The sequence below is a fragment of the Globicephala melas genome, chromosome 17 (assembly GCF_963455315.2).
Source record: "Globicephala melas chromosome 17, mGloMel1.2, whole genome shotgun sequence".
NCBI classification, from domain to species: domain Eukaryota; kingdom Metazoa; phylum Chordata; class Mammalia; order Artiodactyla; family Delphinidae; genus Globicephala; species Globicephala melas.
Genome location: NC_083330.1, coordinates 54,878,461 through 54,898,069, shown reverse-complemented (window position 1 = coordinate 54,898,069; position 19,609 = coordinate 54,878,461). Strand labels below are relative to the sequence as shown.

The 19,609-nt window shown below is 34.8% G+C and overlaps 1 protein-coding gene across 2 annotated transcripts in view; it reads left to right on the top strand.

The window, feature by feature from the left end:
- CSMD3 (CUB and Sushi multiple domains 3) overlaps positions 1–19,609 on the top strand; it is a 1,079,985-nt gene that overhangs the window by 907,668 nt on the left and 152,708 nt on the right. For both annotated transcript variants that reach the window (XM_030875636.2, XM_030875634.2), the window contains 3 exons: positions 4,862–4,986; positions 14,439–14,535; positions 16,451–16,555. In XM_030875636.2, coding sequence (XP_030731496.1) covers positions 4,862–4,986; positions 14,439–14,535; positions 16,451–16,555 — 327 coding nt within the window. The remainder of the gene's footprint in view (positions 1–4,861; positions 4,987–14,438; positions 14,536–16,450; positions 16,556–19,609) is intronic.

The following is a 19,609-nucleotide window of genomic DNA, read 5'->3' as shown; positions in this document are numbered from 1 at the left end:
CACTTAAAAAATAATGTATACCTTGTAGAACAGGTGTAAATACAGAAAATCGAATATATAACAGAAGGACATATGGGATTTGTGTGAGACAAGAAATAGATTTTAAATGACATTCAGATGATAGCTCAGTTTTAGTTTTACCATTTGGTCCCACTGCTAATCTTTACATAAATGAAAATATACTTTGCATTTCTATTTTTTACTATAAATATTTTTAGTTTCAAATGTTATGGATAAAAATGATTATGCCTTTAAGTGTTCAAAAATTCAAAAAAAAGAAAAAGGCTTGATGTCTTAAAAATTCAAATATGAGAGTCAAGTGCAGAGTTATCTTAGGTTGATATCAAAGAATTATCTTTAATTTGTGTTCATTTTCAATATTTGTTATCTGGATAAAATTTTAACTGCTTCAAGGTCTTTGAACTTTCTATTTTTTCTCCTTGGAACATGCATCCCCAAAATACCTTTTGGGCTTACTGCATTGCTTCATTCAAGTTTTCACCTGTGTTCCTTGGCCATCCTATCTAAAATAATTTTCTGCTATTCATCCTCCATTCGTTCTCTATACCCTTATCCTGCCTTTTTGTTTTCTTTACAGCAACCACTCACCAGATTATATATAATTTGTTTGTTTATTTTCCTAATCTTTCTTGCCCTCCTCTCCCTGCCACTGTATTCTGTTTTTTGCTCAACAAAAAGAAGACCTGACATACAAGAGGTGTTCCATAAACATTTGTTCAATGAATGGATTTTAGCAAATAAGTGTGATGATTTCATGAATTTTTGTAGAGGTAGGACAACTGGCCAACTTCCCCAATCCAGGGTCCATGAATTTTTTTTTTTTTTTTTTTTTTTTTTTTTGCGGTACGCGGGCTTCTCACTGTTGTGGCCTCTCCCGTTGTGGAGCACAGGCTCCAGATGCCCAGGCTCAGCGGCCATGGCTCACGGGCCCAGCCACTCCGCGGCATGTGGGATCTTCCCGGACCGGGGCACGAACCCGTGTCCCCTGCATCGGCAGGCGGACTCTCAACCATTGCGCCACCAGGGAAGCCCGGTCCATGCATTTTTAACTTCAGTCTTTCACTGCATGGTGATGCTGTTGCTCACTTTGCTTGCTTAGACCTTTACAAGCCATCTTGAAGCCACAAGACTTTTTTGAGAATCGATAGGAAAGATGCATAGGTAGATTTACATATTACATGGTTAATTTTATTCTTAGAAAGAACAAATTCTCTATTTATACCTTGCAGTTTAGATATAATCTTTGACAGTCTATTCAGGGTATTATACATAATGATTATATTTTCTCCGCCTTCACTAGTTCAATGAATACTCGGTTAACACCTTAAACCAAGTGAGCATCCAATTGAAACCAAAAGAAAATAGTGCCCTACATTTCTAGTGATTTCCATCTCAATTGTAATTGTTTCAGTTTCACAGTTCTTATTGCCGCTATCAACACTTTCATTTTTTTCTGTCATAGTAGAACAGAATACAATGTTGAGTAATTTTGCAAAAAAATCGACATACGAAAATTAAACTATTGGCTTGAAAGCAGCCCCATTAGAAGTGATGTGCAAGTTGTACTTATAGTTAAAATGGTCAAATACTAAGTTAGGGTATCCACAAATTTAACTAACCTGCGTAAGAAAACAATATTTAATAATCTTGTACAGATCTGTCATATCAAGTCATTCTTAGGTAAATTACAATAATATTTTTATAAGAACGTTGGACTTGGAACAGAGGTAAACTTGAAAAAGTTGCTGAAGACTGAGTTTTATCTTCTAAATTTGACCTTTTTACACTTCAGATTTCTTAAAATTTTTAGTCTCTTAATATCCCAAACTCTCCTCCCTCTGAGACTCTGTGATAAACACCCTGTAGCCACTAATAGCTCTGACAATATGTGGCCTTAGACGTAAGTATGGCAACCCATGTCTGTGCCATCTTTTCTCAGAGTGGGAAAGAAATAGATGAAAAAATATATACAATATCTGAATCCTCATTCATTGATTCATTTATTCACCCATCCATTCAACCATGAAAAACTTATTAAATATAATAATGAATAGCATTTACTAGTATTTGTATGAAGTGCTATTAAGCATTATCTCATTTAATATTGACACCAATGCCAGGAGTAAGATAAGAATACTATTTCTCTTTTATAGATAGTAAAACCCCTATGGTTTAGAAACAAAAGAAGAATTAATATTTGAACCCAGGTTGCTTGATTCTAAAGTTTGTTCTCTTAATCTATATGTTATGTTGTATAATACTGATTAGAAGGAAAATTTATAATGCATCCTTTTTAAAATAGAAAAGAAATATTAGGCTAAGTTATATACATGGGCAGTAAAACTTTGTAAAACATTATTATATGGTAATGCATATCTGGGAATACTTTTATAATGTAGTATTTTGTTGGTAAAAATAAAAATGATTGAAACAGAATTAAATATGGCTTGTTTAGGAAAATACTGGAAGAAAGGAATGATGCAGGAATGGTAACAAAGTAACTTGTAATCACAAGATATATACAGATATGCAACCAGTCACTCAATAATTTATTTAACAAGCACTTATTTAGTGCTTACCAAGCGTCAGGTCCCTTTCTAGGCACTGGCAACATAGCTTTGAATCAGAAGATAAGATCTCTGCCCTTATGGAGTTTACATTTTGTTCAGATAGTGGTAAATACTATGGAGAAAAGTAAAGCAGAGGCTGAAGATTGGAGGAAGACATCCAGGGCATGTTGCTGTTTGATATCCAAATGAGGTGAATGAAGTGGGCTGGGAGGTATATAAATAAAAGTCAAGGAGGTAAGCACATTTATAGACTATGAGGGGGAGAAAGGTCTAGTCATGTTCAAGCCACAACAAGAATCTCACGTGTCTAGAACAGAGTGAATGATGGCAAGAGTGATAGAAGAGTTTGGAGAGGCAGAGCAGAGGCCAAGTCATATGGAACCTCAAAGTCTGGGAAGAGTTCGAATTTTTTCTAAGTAGTGTGGGAATTCATTGAGCTAGAGAGTGATGTGATCTCAGTTTCTGGAAAATCACTGTGGCTAGTGTAAGGGGCAGGGGGTGAGTAGAAGCAGTAAGACTGAATAGAAAACTATTGCAGAAGGGGAGGGGAAAGTCAATCGTGATGTGGATTGGAAGACCATGATCAGTGATGAGAACCGGTGAACTTTGGGGTATATTTTTAAGATAGAACTGACAAAGTTTGCTGACAGATTGAATATAAATGTAAATGTGAATTTGAAAAGAAAGATAAATTAGGTGGTAACATTTACTGAGATGGCAAATAGTATAGATGGGGGAGAATTTCAAAAGTATTGTTTTGGATGTATGAATTTGGGGATACTTAGTCGATATATTGTAGGACTCTGGGTAGAAGTCATGGTTAGAGATAAACATTTAGTAGTCATAATCTATAGATGACATGTAAATGGATGCCACCACTGAGGGGCGGTAGTTACAAAGAGATGAGAAGATGGTGTAGGTCACAGTGTTACAGCATTTACATTGAAAGGATCAGAAGAAGGAGGATGAGCTAAAAAAATATTTCTTTAAAAATACTTTATCACACTGTTTTAAAAGTTTAAAAATTTAAAAAGTTTGTAGTATTCTTTTGAGTAATTACCCTAGATTTTTGCATTCAGTTTTAGAAGCGGCACAAAGCTATAGTATTACCTTTTTAAAAAAAATTATTACAAAAATATATCCTGGTATCTCACCATTATAGCCAGATTAGGACAAATGTCCAAGAATCACAGTGCCATTGGAACCTAAAATAACAGTAGTTGTAGCAAAAGGAAATATAATTTATTGATTTCTTATTGCATTCCAAGCAGTGTGGTAGCTTCTTTATGTACATTATCATACCTATTTATTTTCCACAAAAGCCCCTCGGAAACAATTTCATTACCATTTCACAGACAAGGCATCTGAGTTTCAGAGAGTTCAGGGAACACGTCCAACATCACACAGTATTTCAAATCATAAGCTAGGTCATTCCCAGAATCAAGCTGACGCTACCAGCAGTGTAGGAATTTTGCTTTAAGATTAGTACCTTTTAATACTGTTAGAAGCTTTTATTGACATCAAAGCAGGTCTCCATACTTAGTCTTTCTTGTAGTAGTTGTACTGGCAGTAACCAGACTGGAACCATATTGAGTATTTTCTTTCCACTGAAGAGCATGAACGTGGAGCCAAACCACCAGTATTCAAATCCTGTCTTCATCTCTGACTAGCTGTGTGATCTTGGGCAAGTTATTTAATCTGTTAGTGACTCCATTTCCTCAGCTGTAAAATGGGGAGAATACTTACTCATATCTCATTGGATTGTCGGGAAGCTTTAATGAGTTACAATATGTAAAGTCCTTAGAAGAGTGTTGGTATATAGGCTCTATATAAATGTTAGAACATAACTGTTATCATCATCAGTATTACTCTGCAAAGGATTTTATTACTACTCAAAAGATACATGAAGAGAAAAGTAACAAATATAAGAATTCTTCAAAAAATTCTATACCTAGATATGAACAATTTTTAACACGTGTCAGTGAACTTGTCAGTAATATAATACAAATGATATGCTATTATTGAGTTAATTATAGTATGACTTTAGATATGCCATTGTAAGTTTTCCATTAATGTTGTCTAATTATTTTTTAAAGGTTTTTGTGCTATAGGAAGACAATGTTCATTGTTCTTATGAGTTTTAAAACATAGTATGATTTGGTTGTGTTTGCAAGTCTAGCATCTGTCTGAGATGTTATCTCTGACCTTTTCTCCTATTTTAATTCTTTGCATTAGAATGAACTCCCTTTCTTGGCTTGCTTTACTTTCAGTGCCCTGTGGTGGAATTTTAAGTAAGCGCAAAGGGACTATTTTGTCTCCTGGATACCCTGAGCCTTATGACAACAATCTGAATTGTGTATGGAAGATGACAGTGCCAGAGGGAGCTGGCATTCAAGTAAGAATATTTAAATTTTTCTTCTTTTCATTGTATAATTGAAGTTAATTTTTTCAGAGATGACAAGGATGCACGTAATTTCTAGAATTTTAGCCAGTGCTTTTGACAGATGTGGCTGAATTTAAAAGAAAGATACTTACCATTAATTTTTTCACCTGCAAGTAACAGAAAGCCAATTCAAGATAGCATAAGCAGTAAGAAAAATGTGTTGCTCCACATAACATGGAAACTTTGAGTAGGATGGTTTAAGGGTTGTTTACTTCAGAGGTTCAGTTGTGTAATTCCTGACCCAGGTTTTTTTCCATCTCTCTGTTCTGCTATTCTTAGCATGTTGGCTTAACTCTTGGACTTCCTTTCTCATGGTTTTGAGATGGCTGCAAAAGCTCTAGGCATAACAGGCTTCCACATCAATGGCCAATAGACAAAATGGAATCTCTCTATTTTATGTACTTTTGTAACAGTTAAGAGAACTTTTCAAGAAACCTTCCAGCAGACTTTCCCTCCTGTCCTATGGACCAAAATTACAATGGTACCCATTTTTAAGCCATACACTGGGCAATAACAGAAGATTTACTATGATTTGGCTTAAAAAAATTAAGATTAGGTACCTGGATCAGGCAAGGGGCTTAGCCTTCTCTGGCGTACACAACTCTCATTTAATTGAACAAAACCGTTCTCTGTCAGCAAGGAAGATGAATGCTATTCTATAGACGGTAAACAGTATCTACCATATTACTTCAATTGTGACCATTTTGTGGGGGGAGCAATTTGACCAGCTACTCTGTTTGAGAAGGAAATTATTTCTGGATGAGTTGGTAGCATTTTACTGCTGCGTCAGTATTTACCCGATGGAACACAATTATGCTTCACAAAGTATTACATAGTCTATATTTTATAAAAATAACGACTGTTTCTCCAATTGAGTCATAGGGTTTTCCTTTAGAATCTTGAGATATATATCAGTCATGGAAAAAGTAGCCAAGGCATCATTCATTAAACCTGAAATAGGATAGAAGTATAATTTTCAGTAAAAATAATAAACTTTTTGAATTTATCTTTATAACTTTTCAGAAAATTCAAAAAACTTACTTAACAGGTGTCGGGTATAAAATAGGCCAATAAATCAATGAAAAAACTTGAAATGCACTTTTTCAGTATTTTAAAAACATTAACAATCCAAAAACTGCTTATATTCTGGCTAGTTGTACTATTATTTTATGGTCAACTTGTAAAATTCGAAGATAACCAATCAACCCTATCCTATTATTGGTAGATTTAATAAAGATTTTAGGATTGTCCAGACAATCTGAAATGAGGTGATGCCTTTAAAACTTTCCTAGAACATTTACTATATCATCTGCCTATACATTTATGAAGATTACCCTAGAGTATCTATATAGTGACATCAGCTTGACCATTTCTATCTCATCTTAAAATAATAATACCCTTGGCATTTCCCCTCTAGTTCTCATCCTCTATTTCTGACACCCTGCAATGTGGCTTCAGCATCCAGTGCTCTATTTGAGTCATTCTTATAGTGATCACTGAGGACCCATGCCATTAAATCCATTGAATTGCTCATCCTTCCTATTTTGTTAGCAACATTCTATGCTACCCATTCTCCCCTCACTCTTTTTTTTTTTTTTTTTTTTTTTTTTTTTTGCGGTACGCGGACCTCTCACTGTTGTGGCCTCTCCCATTGCGGAGGACAGGCTCCGGACACGCAGCCTCAGCGGCCATGGCTCACAGGCCCAGCTGCTCCGCGGCATTTGGGATCTTCCCGGACCGGGGCACAAACCCGTGTCCCCTGCATTGGCAGGCGGACTCTCAACCACAAGGAAGCCCTCTCCCCTCACTCTTAAAACAACTTTTCCCTCCATTCTACCCAGTACTCTCTTGGATTTTGTTTTGTTTTCTTTTCTACATGTATGGCTTCTGCTTCTACATCTAGGAACATGATCTCCTCTTCTTCACTTCATCAGATATGGTGTTTGTGAGATTCTGTGGCCTTTGTCTATCTCACATTATACCATTCTCTCTGCTACCTTGTCTATTTTCACAGCTTCAAATACCATTATGTGCTGATGATGTCCAGGACCTGAATCACAGCAGATAAACAGAAAACATCGTTTTTAAATGAAGGATTGAATAAATGATGATTTCTTTTTTTAATTATTATTTTGACTTTTATTTATTATTATTTTGAATTTTATTTTATTTATTTTTTTATACAGCAGTTTCTTATTAGTCATCAATTTTATCCACATCAGTGTATACATGTCAATCCCAGTGGCCCAATTCATCACGCCACCACCACCACCACCCGCCACTTTCCCCCCTGGGTGTCCATATATTTGTTCTCTACATCTGTGTCTATTTCTGCCCTGCAAACCGGTTCATCTGTACCATTTTTCTAGGTTCCACATATATGCGTTGATATACGATATTTGTTTTTCTCTTTCTGACTTACTTCACTCTGTATGACAGTCTCTAGATCCACCCACGTTTCTACAAATAACCCAATTTCATTCCTTTTTATGGCTGAGTAATATTCCATTGTATATATATACCACATCTTCTTTATCCATTCATCTGTCGATGGGCATTTAGATTACTTCCATGACCTGGATATTGTAAATAGTGCTGCAATGAACATTGGGGTGCATGTGTCTTTTTGAATTATGGTTTTCTCTGGGTATATGCCCAGTAGTGGGATTGCTGGGTCATATGGTAATTCTATTTTTAGTTTTTGAAGGAACCTCTATACTGTTCTCGATAGTGACTGTATCAATTTACATTCCCATCAACAATGCAAGAGGGTTCCCTTTTCTCCACACCGTCTCCAGCATTTGTTGTTTGTAGATTTTCTGATGATGCTCTTTCTAACTGGTGTGAGGTGATACCTCATTGTATTTTTCATTTGCATTTCTCTAATAATTAGTGATGTTGAGCAGCTTTTCATGTGCCTCTTGGCAATCTGTATGTCTTCTTTGGAGAAATGTCTATTTAGGTCTTCTGCCCATTTTTTTTTTTTTTTTTTTTTTGCGGTACGCGGACCTCTCACTGTTGTGGCCTTACCCATTGCGGAGCACAGGCTCCGGACACACAGGCTCAGCAGCCATGGCTCACGGGCCCAGCTGCTCTGCAGCACGTGGGATCATCCCGGACTGGGGCACAAACCCGTGTCCCCTGCATCAGGCGGACTCTCAACCACTGCGCCACCAGGGAGGCCCTTTTGCCCATTTTTTTATTGGGTTGTTTGTTTTTTTACTATTGAGCTGCATGAGCTGTTTATATATTTTGGAGATTAATCCTTTGTCTGTTGATTTGTTTGAAAATATTTTCTCCCATTCTGAGGGTTGTCTTTTCATCTTATTTGTAGTTTCCTTTGCTTTGCAAAAGCTTTTAAGTTTCCTTAGGTCCCATTTGTTTCTTTTCTTTTTGTTTTTATTTCCATTACTCTAGGAGGTGGATCAGAAAAGAACTTGCTGTGATTTATATCAAAGAGTGTTCTTCCTATGTATTCTTCTAAGAGTTTTATACTGTCCAGTCTTACATTTAGGTCTCTAATCCATTTTGAGTTTATCTTTGTGTATGGTGTTAGGGAGTGTTCTAATTTCATTCTTTTACATGTAGCTGTCCAGTTTTCCCAGCACCACTTATTGAAGATGCTGTCTTTTCTCCATTGTATATCCTTGCCTCCTTTGTCATAGATTAATTGACCATAGGTGTGTGGGTTTATCTCTGGGCTTTCTATCCTGTTCCATTGATCTATATTTCTGTTTTTGTGCCAGTACCATACTGTCTTGATTACTGTAGCTTTGTAATATAGTCTGAAGTCAGGGAGTCTGATTCCTCCAGCTCCATTTTTATCCCTCAAGACTGCTTTAGCTATTGGGGGTCTTTTGTATCTCCATACAAATTTTAAGATTTTTTGTTCTAGTTCTGTAAAAAATGCCGTTAATAGTCTGAGAGGGATTGCATTGAATCTGTAGATTGCTTTGGGTAGTATAGTCATTTTCACAATATTGATTCTTCCAATCCAAGAACATGGTATATCTCTCCAGCTGCTTGTATCATGTTTAATTTGTTTCATCAGTGTCTTATAGTTTTCTGCATACAGGTCTTTTGTCTCCCTTGGTAGGTTTATTCCTAGGTATTTTATTCTTTTTGTTTCAGTGGTAAATGGGAGTGTTTTCTTAATTTCTCTTTCAGATTTTTCATCATTAGTATATGGGAATGCAAGAGATTTCTGTGCATTAATTTGGTATCCTGAAACTTTACCAAATTCATTGATCAGCTCTAGTAGTTTGAATAAATGATGATTTCTGAACCTAAGTATCTAACCCACACCTTTCACCTAAGCTGCATGCCATTAATCCAACTGCACACTGAACATTTTAAGCTAAACTTCTAACATCTCTAATTCAACCTGTTCAAAACTGTCTTCATGACTTTTTTCTCAAAGTTGTGGATCTTCCTCATTGTGGTCTGTCTCAGAATGAACCCCTTAACCATTCAGTTGCACAAGCCAACAACCTAGATGATTTTTTTCTGTCTCCAGCTGCACACAGAACTATGTCAGGTCTGTCTTTCACAGACCTCTCAAGTAAGTCTATTTTCTCTATCCACACTTTTACCACTCAAGATTAGGTGGCCATCATCCCTGTCCTGGGTTCATATTCTCCTCCTATCTATTCCTCACAGGGCAAAGAGAGTAATTTTCTAAAAATAAAAATCTAATGCTATAACTGTCCTGCTTTACAGTACCTCAGTTGTCCTCGCTATCCTTAGCTCCTCGACACAGCTGATTACACCTTTGTGCTTTATCCTCATTTCTTGCCTCTGATTTAGTTCTTTATAGAAAACTGGCTCTCTCTCTCTTGCCTCTAGGCCTTTGTGAATGTTCTTCCCTCTGCTGGCAACACTCTCCATCATCTCTTTTTATTTGGCTTATTCTTACTCATTATTTCTGTCTCAAGGTTAAAACAGTTCCTGTGGAAGAACTTCCATGAACTTGAAACCACATTAAGTCCTCTTGGTATATGTTCTCACAGATCCCTATAATTTCCTTATTGTAACACTCGTCACATGTTACTGCTTTTACTTAATTACCTATAAACTCATGAGGGCAGTAACCAAGTCTGTTCTGGCAGCTAACACAGTACCTTGCAGTCTGTGCTCAGTAAATATTTTAGAATGAACCAATGAATATCTGCAAAAGGCGTGGAGTTTTAAGCCACTTTAAGGAGTTAACATAGCATGATGGACTAATATGACATCTGCAGATAATGTTATGTGATACATCACTGCCCTAGCCAAACACTGTTCAAAACTGGACACTTGTATCAATGACACTATAAAATCTTTCACTGAGAGAGAGTGGCATGGACTTATATATACTACCAAATGTAAAATAAATAGCTAGTGGGAAGCAGCCACCTAGCACAGGGTGATCAGCTCGGTGCTTTGTGACCACCTAGAGGGGTGGGATAGGAAGGGTGGGAGGGAGATGGAAGAGGGAGTAAATATGGGGATATATGTGTGTGTATATATATATATATATATATATATATATATATAGCTTATTCACTTTGTTATAAAGCAGAAACTATCACACCATTGTAAAGCAATTATACTCCAATAAAGATGTTAAAAAAAAATCTTTCACTGAGGAAGCATTGTGTTTAATGATTGTACTTTAGAAAACAAAATTTGAGTTTAGCAGAGCATTTATCAAACTTACAGAGTGTGAAGCATATTGGACTTTTAATTTAAATACTCTATATAACTACCAAGAGCTTTTTTCTAATTAACCTCTTACATGTTTGCTAATTTTAGACATGTCATTAAATCATAGAAAATTATAACACACACACACACACACACACACACACACACACAAACACACTATATGACATATTTAAAATTTCACTAACTTAGCCTAAAAACGACCTGGCTAGTACACCAGATTTAAAGCAGTGTTTAATTTATTTTATTCTGTTGGGCTAAACATGTGTGTGAATAAAGAATTATATGAATATTCAATAAATCATATATGAAATGAAATGGGATAACCACTGGTGGAAAGAACAGAAAAAACATTTGGAATGCTGAAAAAGTTACAAATAAGATAGGATGATTGAGCATTTTGAGGAAATAACCTCAACAAATAAAATAACTTGTTGTATTACTGTTACATGAAAAGCGTGTGGAGAGGAGTGTATTCATTTGTTTGCCTGTTTATTTTAGCAAGGTACATTGGAGGGAGAATTCCAAAGGAGCTACATTTAACAGTAACAGAGTTATCAAGCAGAGAGCAATTTTTATGTGATGAATCAGTTTAAAAAAATGTTGTTTACTTAATTGTGTCAATTTGTAGAATGAGATGATAATGAGTCAATATAATCATCCAAAGTAAAATGCAATTTGCATGTTTCTATGAGAGATACCAGGCTTTAGTTATTGGAAATTCATTACCTCATAAAGCTATCCTGTTGTCATAATGAACAACTCCATCTAATTTAAAGTTCTTCTGAACACTGAATCTGTAGCTGCTCCTTTAAGTAAAAGACTTAAAGTCTTTTACTTGACTCTCATTTGGCTTTCTGTCATTGTGGGTCCTCAGCTATTTACTTGAGCCTCCTATACCCTCTGTGTGTTTAATATGCCAAACTACATTCACAATTTGCCGAGAATCCTAGTGGCAAATTGCATTAGTTTTCTGTGACTTCTGTAACAAATCCTAAACTCAACAGCTTAAAGTAACAGAAATTTATTCTCTCATGGTACTGGAGGCCAAAAGTCCCAAATCAGTTTTACTGCCCTGAGACTGAGGTGCTGACAGGGCTGCTCTCCCACCACCGTTCACTCTCCCCTCTGCTCAGTCTCTAGGGAAGATTCCTCTCCTGGCCTCTTCCAGCTTCTGGTACCTGCCAGCATTCCTTGGCTTCTGACCACATCACTCCAATTTCTGCTTCTGTGATCACACTGCATTCTCTTCTGTCTGTGTCAAATCTTTTCTGACATCTGATAAGAACACGTGTGATTGCATGTAAAGCTCATTTAAATCATCTAGGATAGTCTCCCTATCTCAAGATATTTAGTTTATTCACATCTGAAAGACCCTTTTCCGTACAAGGCAATATTTACAGGCTCAAGAGGTCAGGATCTGATATCTTTGGGAGCCATATTCATATATATATATATATATATGTCCAGAATTAAACAGATTTTCTTCCTCTCTCCAAGGTAATAGGTTTTCCTGAGGATGTCTACATTTTTGTTTATGCCATCCCTGTGATCTCAATAACTCAGGAAAAAAAAATTATTTTAAAATCTTTCCTGTCACTTCCATGTCCCATTCATATCACACAAGATCCAGTAATTTCCCCTATAGCAACACATGTGATGTGACTTTCGGGTCCCCCTTTCTACCATTCCTGCCTACTAACCTACTTTATTTAGTCTTTCATTGCTTCTCATGTGGACTACTGCAATAAACATTAAAGTTGTCTTTTCACTTTTATTTTCTTCACTCAATTCAGTAGTACCTACTTAAAGCACAGTCCTGATTATGCACCTTCAATCCACCTTCTAAAACCTTCAATGAAATACTCCTCAATTGCACAATTATTATGCTGGTATTCAGTCTTTATAGCCCTCTCTCTCATTCTCTTCCTTAGCTAAGACACATTAAATCCTCAGTACGCACTAGGTACTATTCTAAGGTAAAATCCTTTAATTTTTACAGCAAACCTATGAATTATATGCCTTTATTACAGTGATTTATGTAAGAAATCTATGGCACAGAGAGAATAACAATTCTTTTCAGGTTACATGCCAGTGAGTAGACGGAGCCAGGAAGTTGTATAGCCCGGCTAATATTCTAACGCTAATATTTCTTGTATTTATCCAGAACCTTTACTCTTTCTAACTTTTCTCTACTTTTTCTAACTTTGCACGCCTATTTTCTCTTGTGTGAATACCCTCCACTGTGGCTAAATTGGATTACTGATGGGTCACTAAATCTCCCTCATGGCTTGTCTCCTCTACGTTTTTACTAACTCAGTTTCTTTCAGTGGAAAACCGCTCGATACATTTTGCTTATCTCAATTGTCAACTCTTGCAAGAATCCTTACTTTTATTTTCTCTTTCTTTTTTCTTTTTTAAGCCAAATGTGACTTTTTCTTTTCCTGAATTGAAGGAAAGGAAAATTCAGATATGAAGAGAGAATTGACCATTGTTTAAGGAGTCGGGGGTTATATTACAATCATACAGCTTTAATTCCAGTCTTCTTTCTGTCCTGGAACATTGCCATTGGGCCTAATGCCTGTCACACAGGCAGGGTATCTGTTGCCATGTGGCACTCATCCCTGGAAAAGAAGCTCCAGCATTCATTTGAATGGAAGAATGATGAAGGCCTATTTTGTGGATAAGAAAATTTTAATGAATGCAATTGTTAGAAGTACTTAGTGAATGAGTGTGATGCTTACATCTATAACAGACTTCAGCTAAATGAAAATAAATTTAGTAAGGCTATTCCTTTACCTCCTCCTAAACTATAAAATATGTAATAAAGAACAATAGATAATATCCACAGTTGTGAGGGTTTTCTGGGTTCTTGCAAAAGCTTAAGCTGTGCCAAGTGAAGTGCAACAAAGGAACACATGCCTCTTTCTTTAAATAAAATTTAATAGACATGAGAGGATTATACTCCAGCATTTTCCTTATCAACTTAATGGACCTTCACAGTGATTTAGTTATTACGATGCCATTTACAAAAATATAGCTATTTATAAAAACAATCTTTAAAAGACATACCCAAATCAGTTATAAAGTATTATTTTTGATTATCCATGTTGAAATTTATTAAATATGTACATAGTGGATTATTATGTTAATTTTAAAAATAAAATAAAGACAGGAAATTTAGCAAAGGTTATGCAAAGTAAAACATAATAAAATGTATCCAGGATAAACCTAGTTCAAAAAATGTATATATTATAGGGTCTTATATGCTTATGTGGTCCTCAATGTGGACCACAAATCTGGTTATTTCCTAATAGGTAAAGCAAATGAGAAAACTCAGTCACTGACAAGAATCAAACATTCCAAAACAAAAAAGTTAAACAACTGTTTTGGAACATGCCTTGATTCAGATTCCAGGCACTAAGACATTAGATTAATCCAAAGCTGAGATAGTGACAGACATTTTCAATGTTATACCCATAGTGAACACTCCTAGATGCCTCAGAGGCTTTTATTATAAAAGTTAGTGCATGTAGGCCAGTGCCATAAAGGCAAAGATCAGTTCTGTTAAAGTCATTCCATGAAGGGCCACAATGATACGGTCCAGGCTTTAAGCTCTCTCTTGCAGAGGAGATAAGTAGACTAGAGTATATGTGTCTCATTAGAAGTATATGTTCTTACCAGTACTTATTATTTCATAGGTGCAAGTTGTCAGCTTTGCTACAGAACATAATTGGGATTCTCTGGACTTTTATGATGGGGGAGACAACAATGCTCCAAGACTTGGAAGTTACTCAGGTAAATGAGAGAGCTGAGCTTAATTAAAATACATTATAATTAGGAATGTAAGATCTCTCTCTCTCTTTGAAGAGCTCCCTAGAACTCTGACTTGGTGGTTTTAATTTTGCTTTTTACAAACTATATGCAATGAACTAAATTACAAGGTTAGAAGTTTGAAAGGCTTTAAAGGTAATGAAATTGATGTTTAAGACCTTACTGTAGTGTTACTATATTGTGTAATTATTTATTGATGTTTTTGTGTTACTAGTATTATTTTTAGTTGAGCTATGGTTCAGGAATAGTATGTATGCCCCTGTCCCTTAAAAAAAAAGGATGAGTAGTAATAGTTAAAAATTAGACAGTGCTTGGTAATTATGTTATATTCACTTAATAGAACGTTATGCAGCCATTAGAACAATTATAGAGACTGTGTAACAACATGGTAAATGCTACCAGGTACTGTTGAGTGAGAATAAAGAAAATACAAAATCAATTCTATGAAATGAATTAAATTATATAAAATTCATACTATATACATATGTTCCAAGACCAGAAGGTTTTAAAATTTGTTATGGTTTCTAAAGGTAGTTTATGCATTTATCTAACAGCTTCTTATAGCATATTTAGGATAAAATGAAGTTTTAATTTTAACTGTACCTTTTACTTTAATTTTGATTATAGTGTTTAACTCTAGAAATATAAACATAGCTAAACTATAAACTTACATATTTCAGATATACTGAAAGAATTTTGAATGATCTTTTTAGCAGTCCTGGTAGGTGATTGACACTAAGAGAAATTAAGTTGTCCGAGGTCGTACAGCTAATGTTAGAATGAGACTGGGACCCAGCTGGTGTGACTCCAGAGTCAGAGCTCTTAATCACTAAGATCCTCAGAGACCAAAGGCAGTCTGAGTGACCTTTGAGTTTCTGTTTACCTCTGTCTTCAGTGATTCAGTTAGGACACTATAGACAGAGCAAGTTCAGGGGGGAAAAAAAAAGCAATCATGTGTTCTTTAATGAGTTTGTCCTGGTTTCTCTTATAGAAGGCTCAGTGGTTAAGGTTCATAGAGTTGTGTAAAGTGTGAAGTAGCTAGAAAATTACAAAAAAAAATGTTTGCAACACTATCAACTCAGATGTTTGTTGAACTTTATCTTGAGACCGTTGACAGTTATTTTTATTGTTGTCTTTTGAAACTGCTTGAATTGTAAAATTAAGGATCTTGAACTATTACTCAATGTCAAATAGTCAAGAAGTAATTGGTTCAAGCAGATATGTTATATATTCAACTCAGTAATTGAATAATTAAAGTTGATTTCCTGTCGAAGTTCAGAAGAACACGATTATAAAGCATTTGCTAAGAGACAAGGCTGACACTAGTTCATAATTGGCATCTTTTTGAATGCTAACTACCAGCTTTGCTGTCAGGGTGTAAGAAACATCAAGGTACTTGACCTGGTATAGAACATAAATGTATATATTTAAATATCATAATAAAGGCCAATAAATGAATATATCTTTAAGCCCATATAAAATTTTGTTATTATACCATAAAAATCGCATGCAGACTTTAAAACTAAGTTTATTATTAGCTTGTACATGAACTATTGAAATCCACATGAAATTCAAAATATTTATTTTAGGTGACTAGTAAAATTTACTGCTTTGATTTTCACCAGCTTTCTTTTTTTGCTCCTACCTATTTTTAGGGAGCAATCTAATGTGCTCTCGAAGGTCTGTCTCCTTGGAGATAGTCAAGAACAGTAATATGAAAGACAAATATGTGAGAAATATTTTTACTTAAAAATTTTGTAAAACACTTTACTAATATATAATTTCAGTGATAACTTACTGGCTAATTAATAGTTAACTTAGTTTTATTAATAATACTTATTATGTGATCACTGAACTACTTTTTCAATTATCGTTTCAGGAACAACAATTCCCCCTCTTTTGAATAGTACATCTAATAATCTATATCTAAATTTTCAATCAGACATCAGTGTTTCTGCTGCTGGATTTCACCTTGAATACACAGGTAAATATATCATGTGCTATTCAGGAAAATTAAGAACAAATTTATATTAATTTTAAATATTACTTTTCTGAATATAGAAAGTTAATGGACTTTGTCAAAAGAGAACATTTGGGCTTACTTTCTTAAGATTTTGAAGTGTTTCTTCAACTACAAAATTATATGTATAAAGTTCTGATTATTTTCATCAGAATTTACATTTTCTTTTTTTTTTAAGTGTCAGTACTCTTAAGATAAGATTTACCCTCTTAACAAAAGTTTTAAGTGCACAATACAGTAGTGTTAACTGTAGGCGCAGTGTTGTACAGCAGATCTCTAGAGCTTATCCGTCTTGCATAACTGAAACTTTATACCCATTGAACAGCAACTCCGTGTTTCTCCCTCCTCTCAGCCTCTGGAAACCAACATTCTACTTTATATTTCTATGAGTTTGACTATTCTATACTTCATATAAGTGATATCATGTAGTATTTGTCCTTCTGTGTCTGGCTTATTTCACTGAGCATAATGTCCATCAAGTGCACCAATGTTGTCACATACAACAGAATTTTTTTCTCCTTTTTAAGACTGAATAATATTCCATTGTATGTATATAATGTATTTTCTTTATCCATTCCTCCCTTGATGGACATTTATGTAGTTTCCATATCTTAGCTATTGTGAATAATGCTGCAGTGAACATGGCAGTGCAGATATCTCCTTGAGATTCTGATTTCTTTTGGAAATATACCCAGAAATGGGATTGCTAGATCATAAGGTAGATCTACTTTTAATTTTTTTGAGGAACCTCTATAGTGTTTTCCACAGTGTCTATACCCTTTTACCTTCCAACCAACATTGTTTAAAGGTTCCAATTTCTTCGTATGCTCACCAACACTTACCTTTTTTTTAAAGATAAATAAGAGCATTTTATAGTTATCATGGAGAGTACAAATCATAACAAAAACTCCAGTTTTGAGTATTTTTGCACCAAATGACATAACAACAACAATTCTTAAAGTAAATCAGCATGAACTATAAGAAGAAATAAACAAAAATGCATTATGAAATTTACCAAAATTGACACTAGTAAAGACGGATATTCTAAATAGACCAATTATCATAGGACCAATATAGACAATAGTTATTAAAATACAAAAAAACATACCTGGTCCAAAAGGCTTCACCCAGAAATATTACCAGATCTTTAAAAACCAGTGCCATTTAATCACAGTGCCATTTAAATTATTCCATCTACTTTTTGTGGCGTATACCATAGGTCCCAATACTTGTCTCAGTATAAAACTATAAACCAGCTTCTTTTGTGAACATGATGCAAATGTTTTAGTTTTCCAGCTTGCTGAGATTTAACTAACATATAACATTGTGTAAGTTTAAAATATACAGTGTGAATTGTTCAGAATGTAAATTGGTGCAGCGACTATGGAAAACAGTATGGAGGCTTCTCTAAAAGCTAAAAATAGAGTTGCCATATGATCCAGCAGTCCCACACCTCATATATCCAAAGAAAACTAAAATTCAAAAAGATGCATGCACCCCAATGTTATACAACACTGTAAATCAACTATACTTCAATTAAATAAATAAATAAATAAAATATATGATGTGTTGATTTGATACCTGTATCTATTGCAAAATGATTACCACAATAGGGATGGTTAATACTTCCATTACTTCACATAGTCACTTTTGTTTTCTGTGATGAGAACATTTAAGATCTAGTCTCCTAGTAACTTTGAATGATTCAATATCATTAACTATAGTCACCATGTTGTACACTGGATCCTCGGAACTATTCATCTTATAACTGGAAGTTTGTACCCTTTGATTCACATCTCCCCATTTCTCTCAATCCCAGCCACTGGCAACCACCATTCTACTCATAGTTTCTAAGAGTTTGTCTTTCTTAAATTCTACATGTAACTGAGATCATATGGTATTTGTTTTCTCTGAGTTATTTCACTTAGCATAATAACCTGGAGGTCATTTTTTGTTATTGCAAATGGCAGGATTTCCTTCTTTTACATGGCTGGATAATATTTCATTGTATATATGTCCCACATCTTTTTCTTACTCATCTGTAGAAAGACACTTAGGTTGTTTTCATATCTTGGCTATTACAAATAATGCTACAACGAACATGTAGTGTAGGTATCTCTTTGAGATCCTGATTTCATTTCCTTTGAATATATACTAAGAAGTGGGATTGCTGGATATATGATAGTTCTATTTTTAATTTTTTGAAGAACCTCCGTGCTGTTGTCCATAGTGGCTGTACCAATATTCATTTCCACATCTATAGGTGGCTTTGGGTAGTATGGACAGTTTGACAGTATTAGTTCTTCCTATTAATGAATATGGAATATTTTCCCATTTATTTGTGTATTCTACAGATTTTTTTCATCAATGTCTTATGAGTTTTATTGTACAGATGTTTTACCACCTTGGTGGAATTTGGTCCTATTTTACTATTTTTTTCCAATGCTATTATAAATGGGATTGTTTTCTTTCTTTTTTAGATATCTTATGGCTATTGCATAGTATCACAACTGATTTCTTTATGTTGATTTCATATGCGGCATTTTATTAAATTGATTTATTCTAACATTTTTTGGTGGCATGTTTAGGATTTTTCTCTATATAAGATCATATCATCTTCCAAAATAGACAGTTTTACTTTTACTTTTCTATTTGGAAGCCTTTCATTTCTTTTTCTTGCCTAATTGCTCTGACTAGGACTTCCAGTACTATGTTGAATAGGAGTCATGAGAGTGGTCACCCTTAGTCTTGTTCTTAATCATAGATGAAAAGCATTTAACCTTTCACCATTGACTGTGATGTTAGCTGTGGGTTTTTCATATGTGGCCTTTATTATGTCTTGGTAGGCTGTATGTTTCTTGGAATTTATCCATTTCTTCTAGGTTATCTAATTTGTTGGTGTGTAATTGTTCATAGCAGTGTCTTATGATCCATTGTATTTCTGTGGTATCAGTGTAATGCCCTGTCTTTCATTTCTGATTTTATTTGAGTTCTCTTTCTTTTTTAATCTATTTAAAG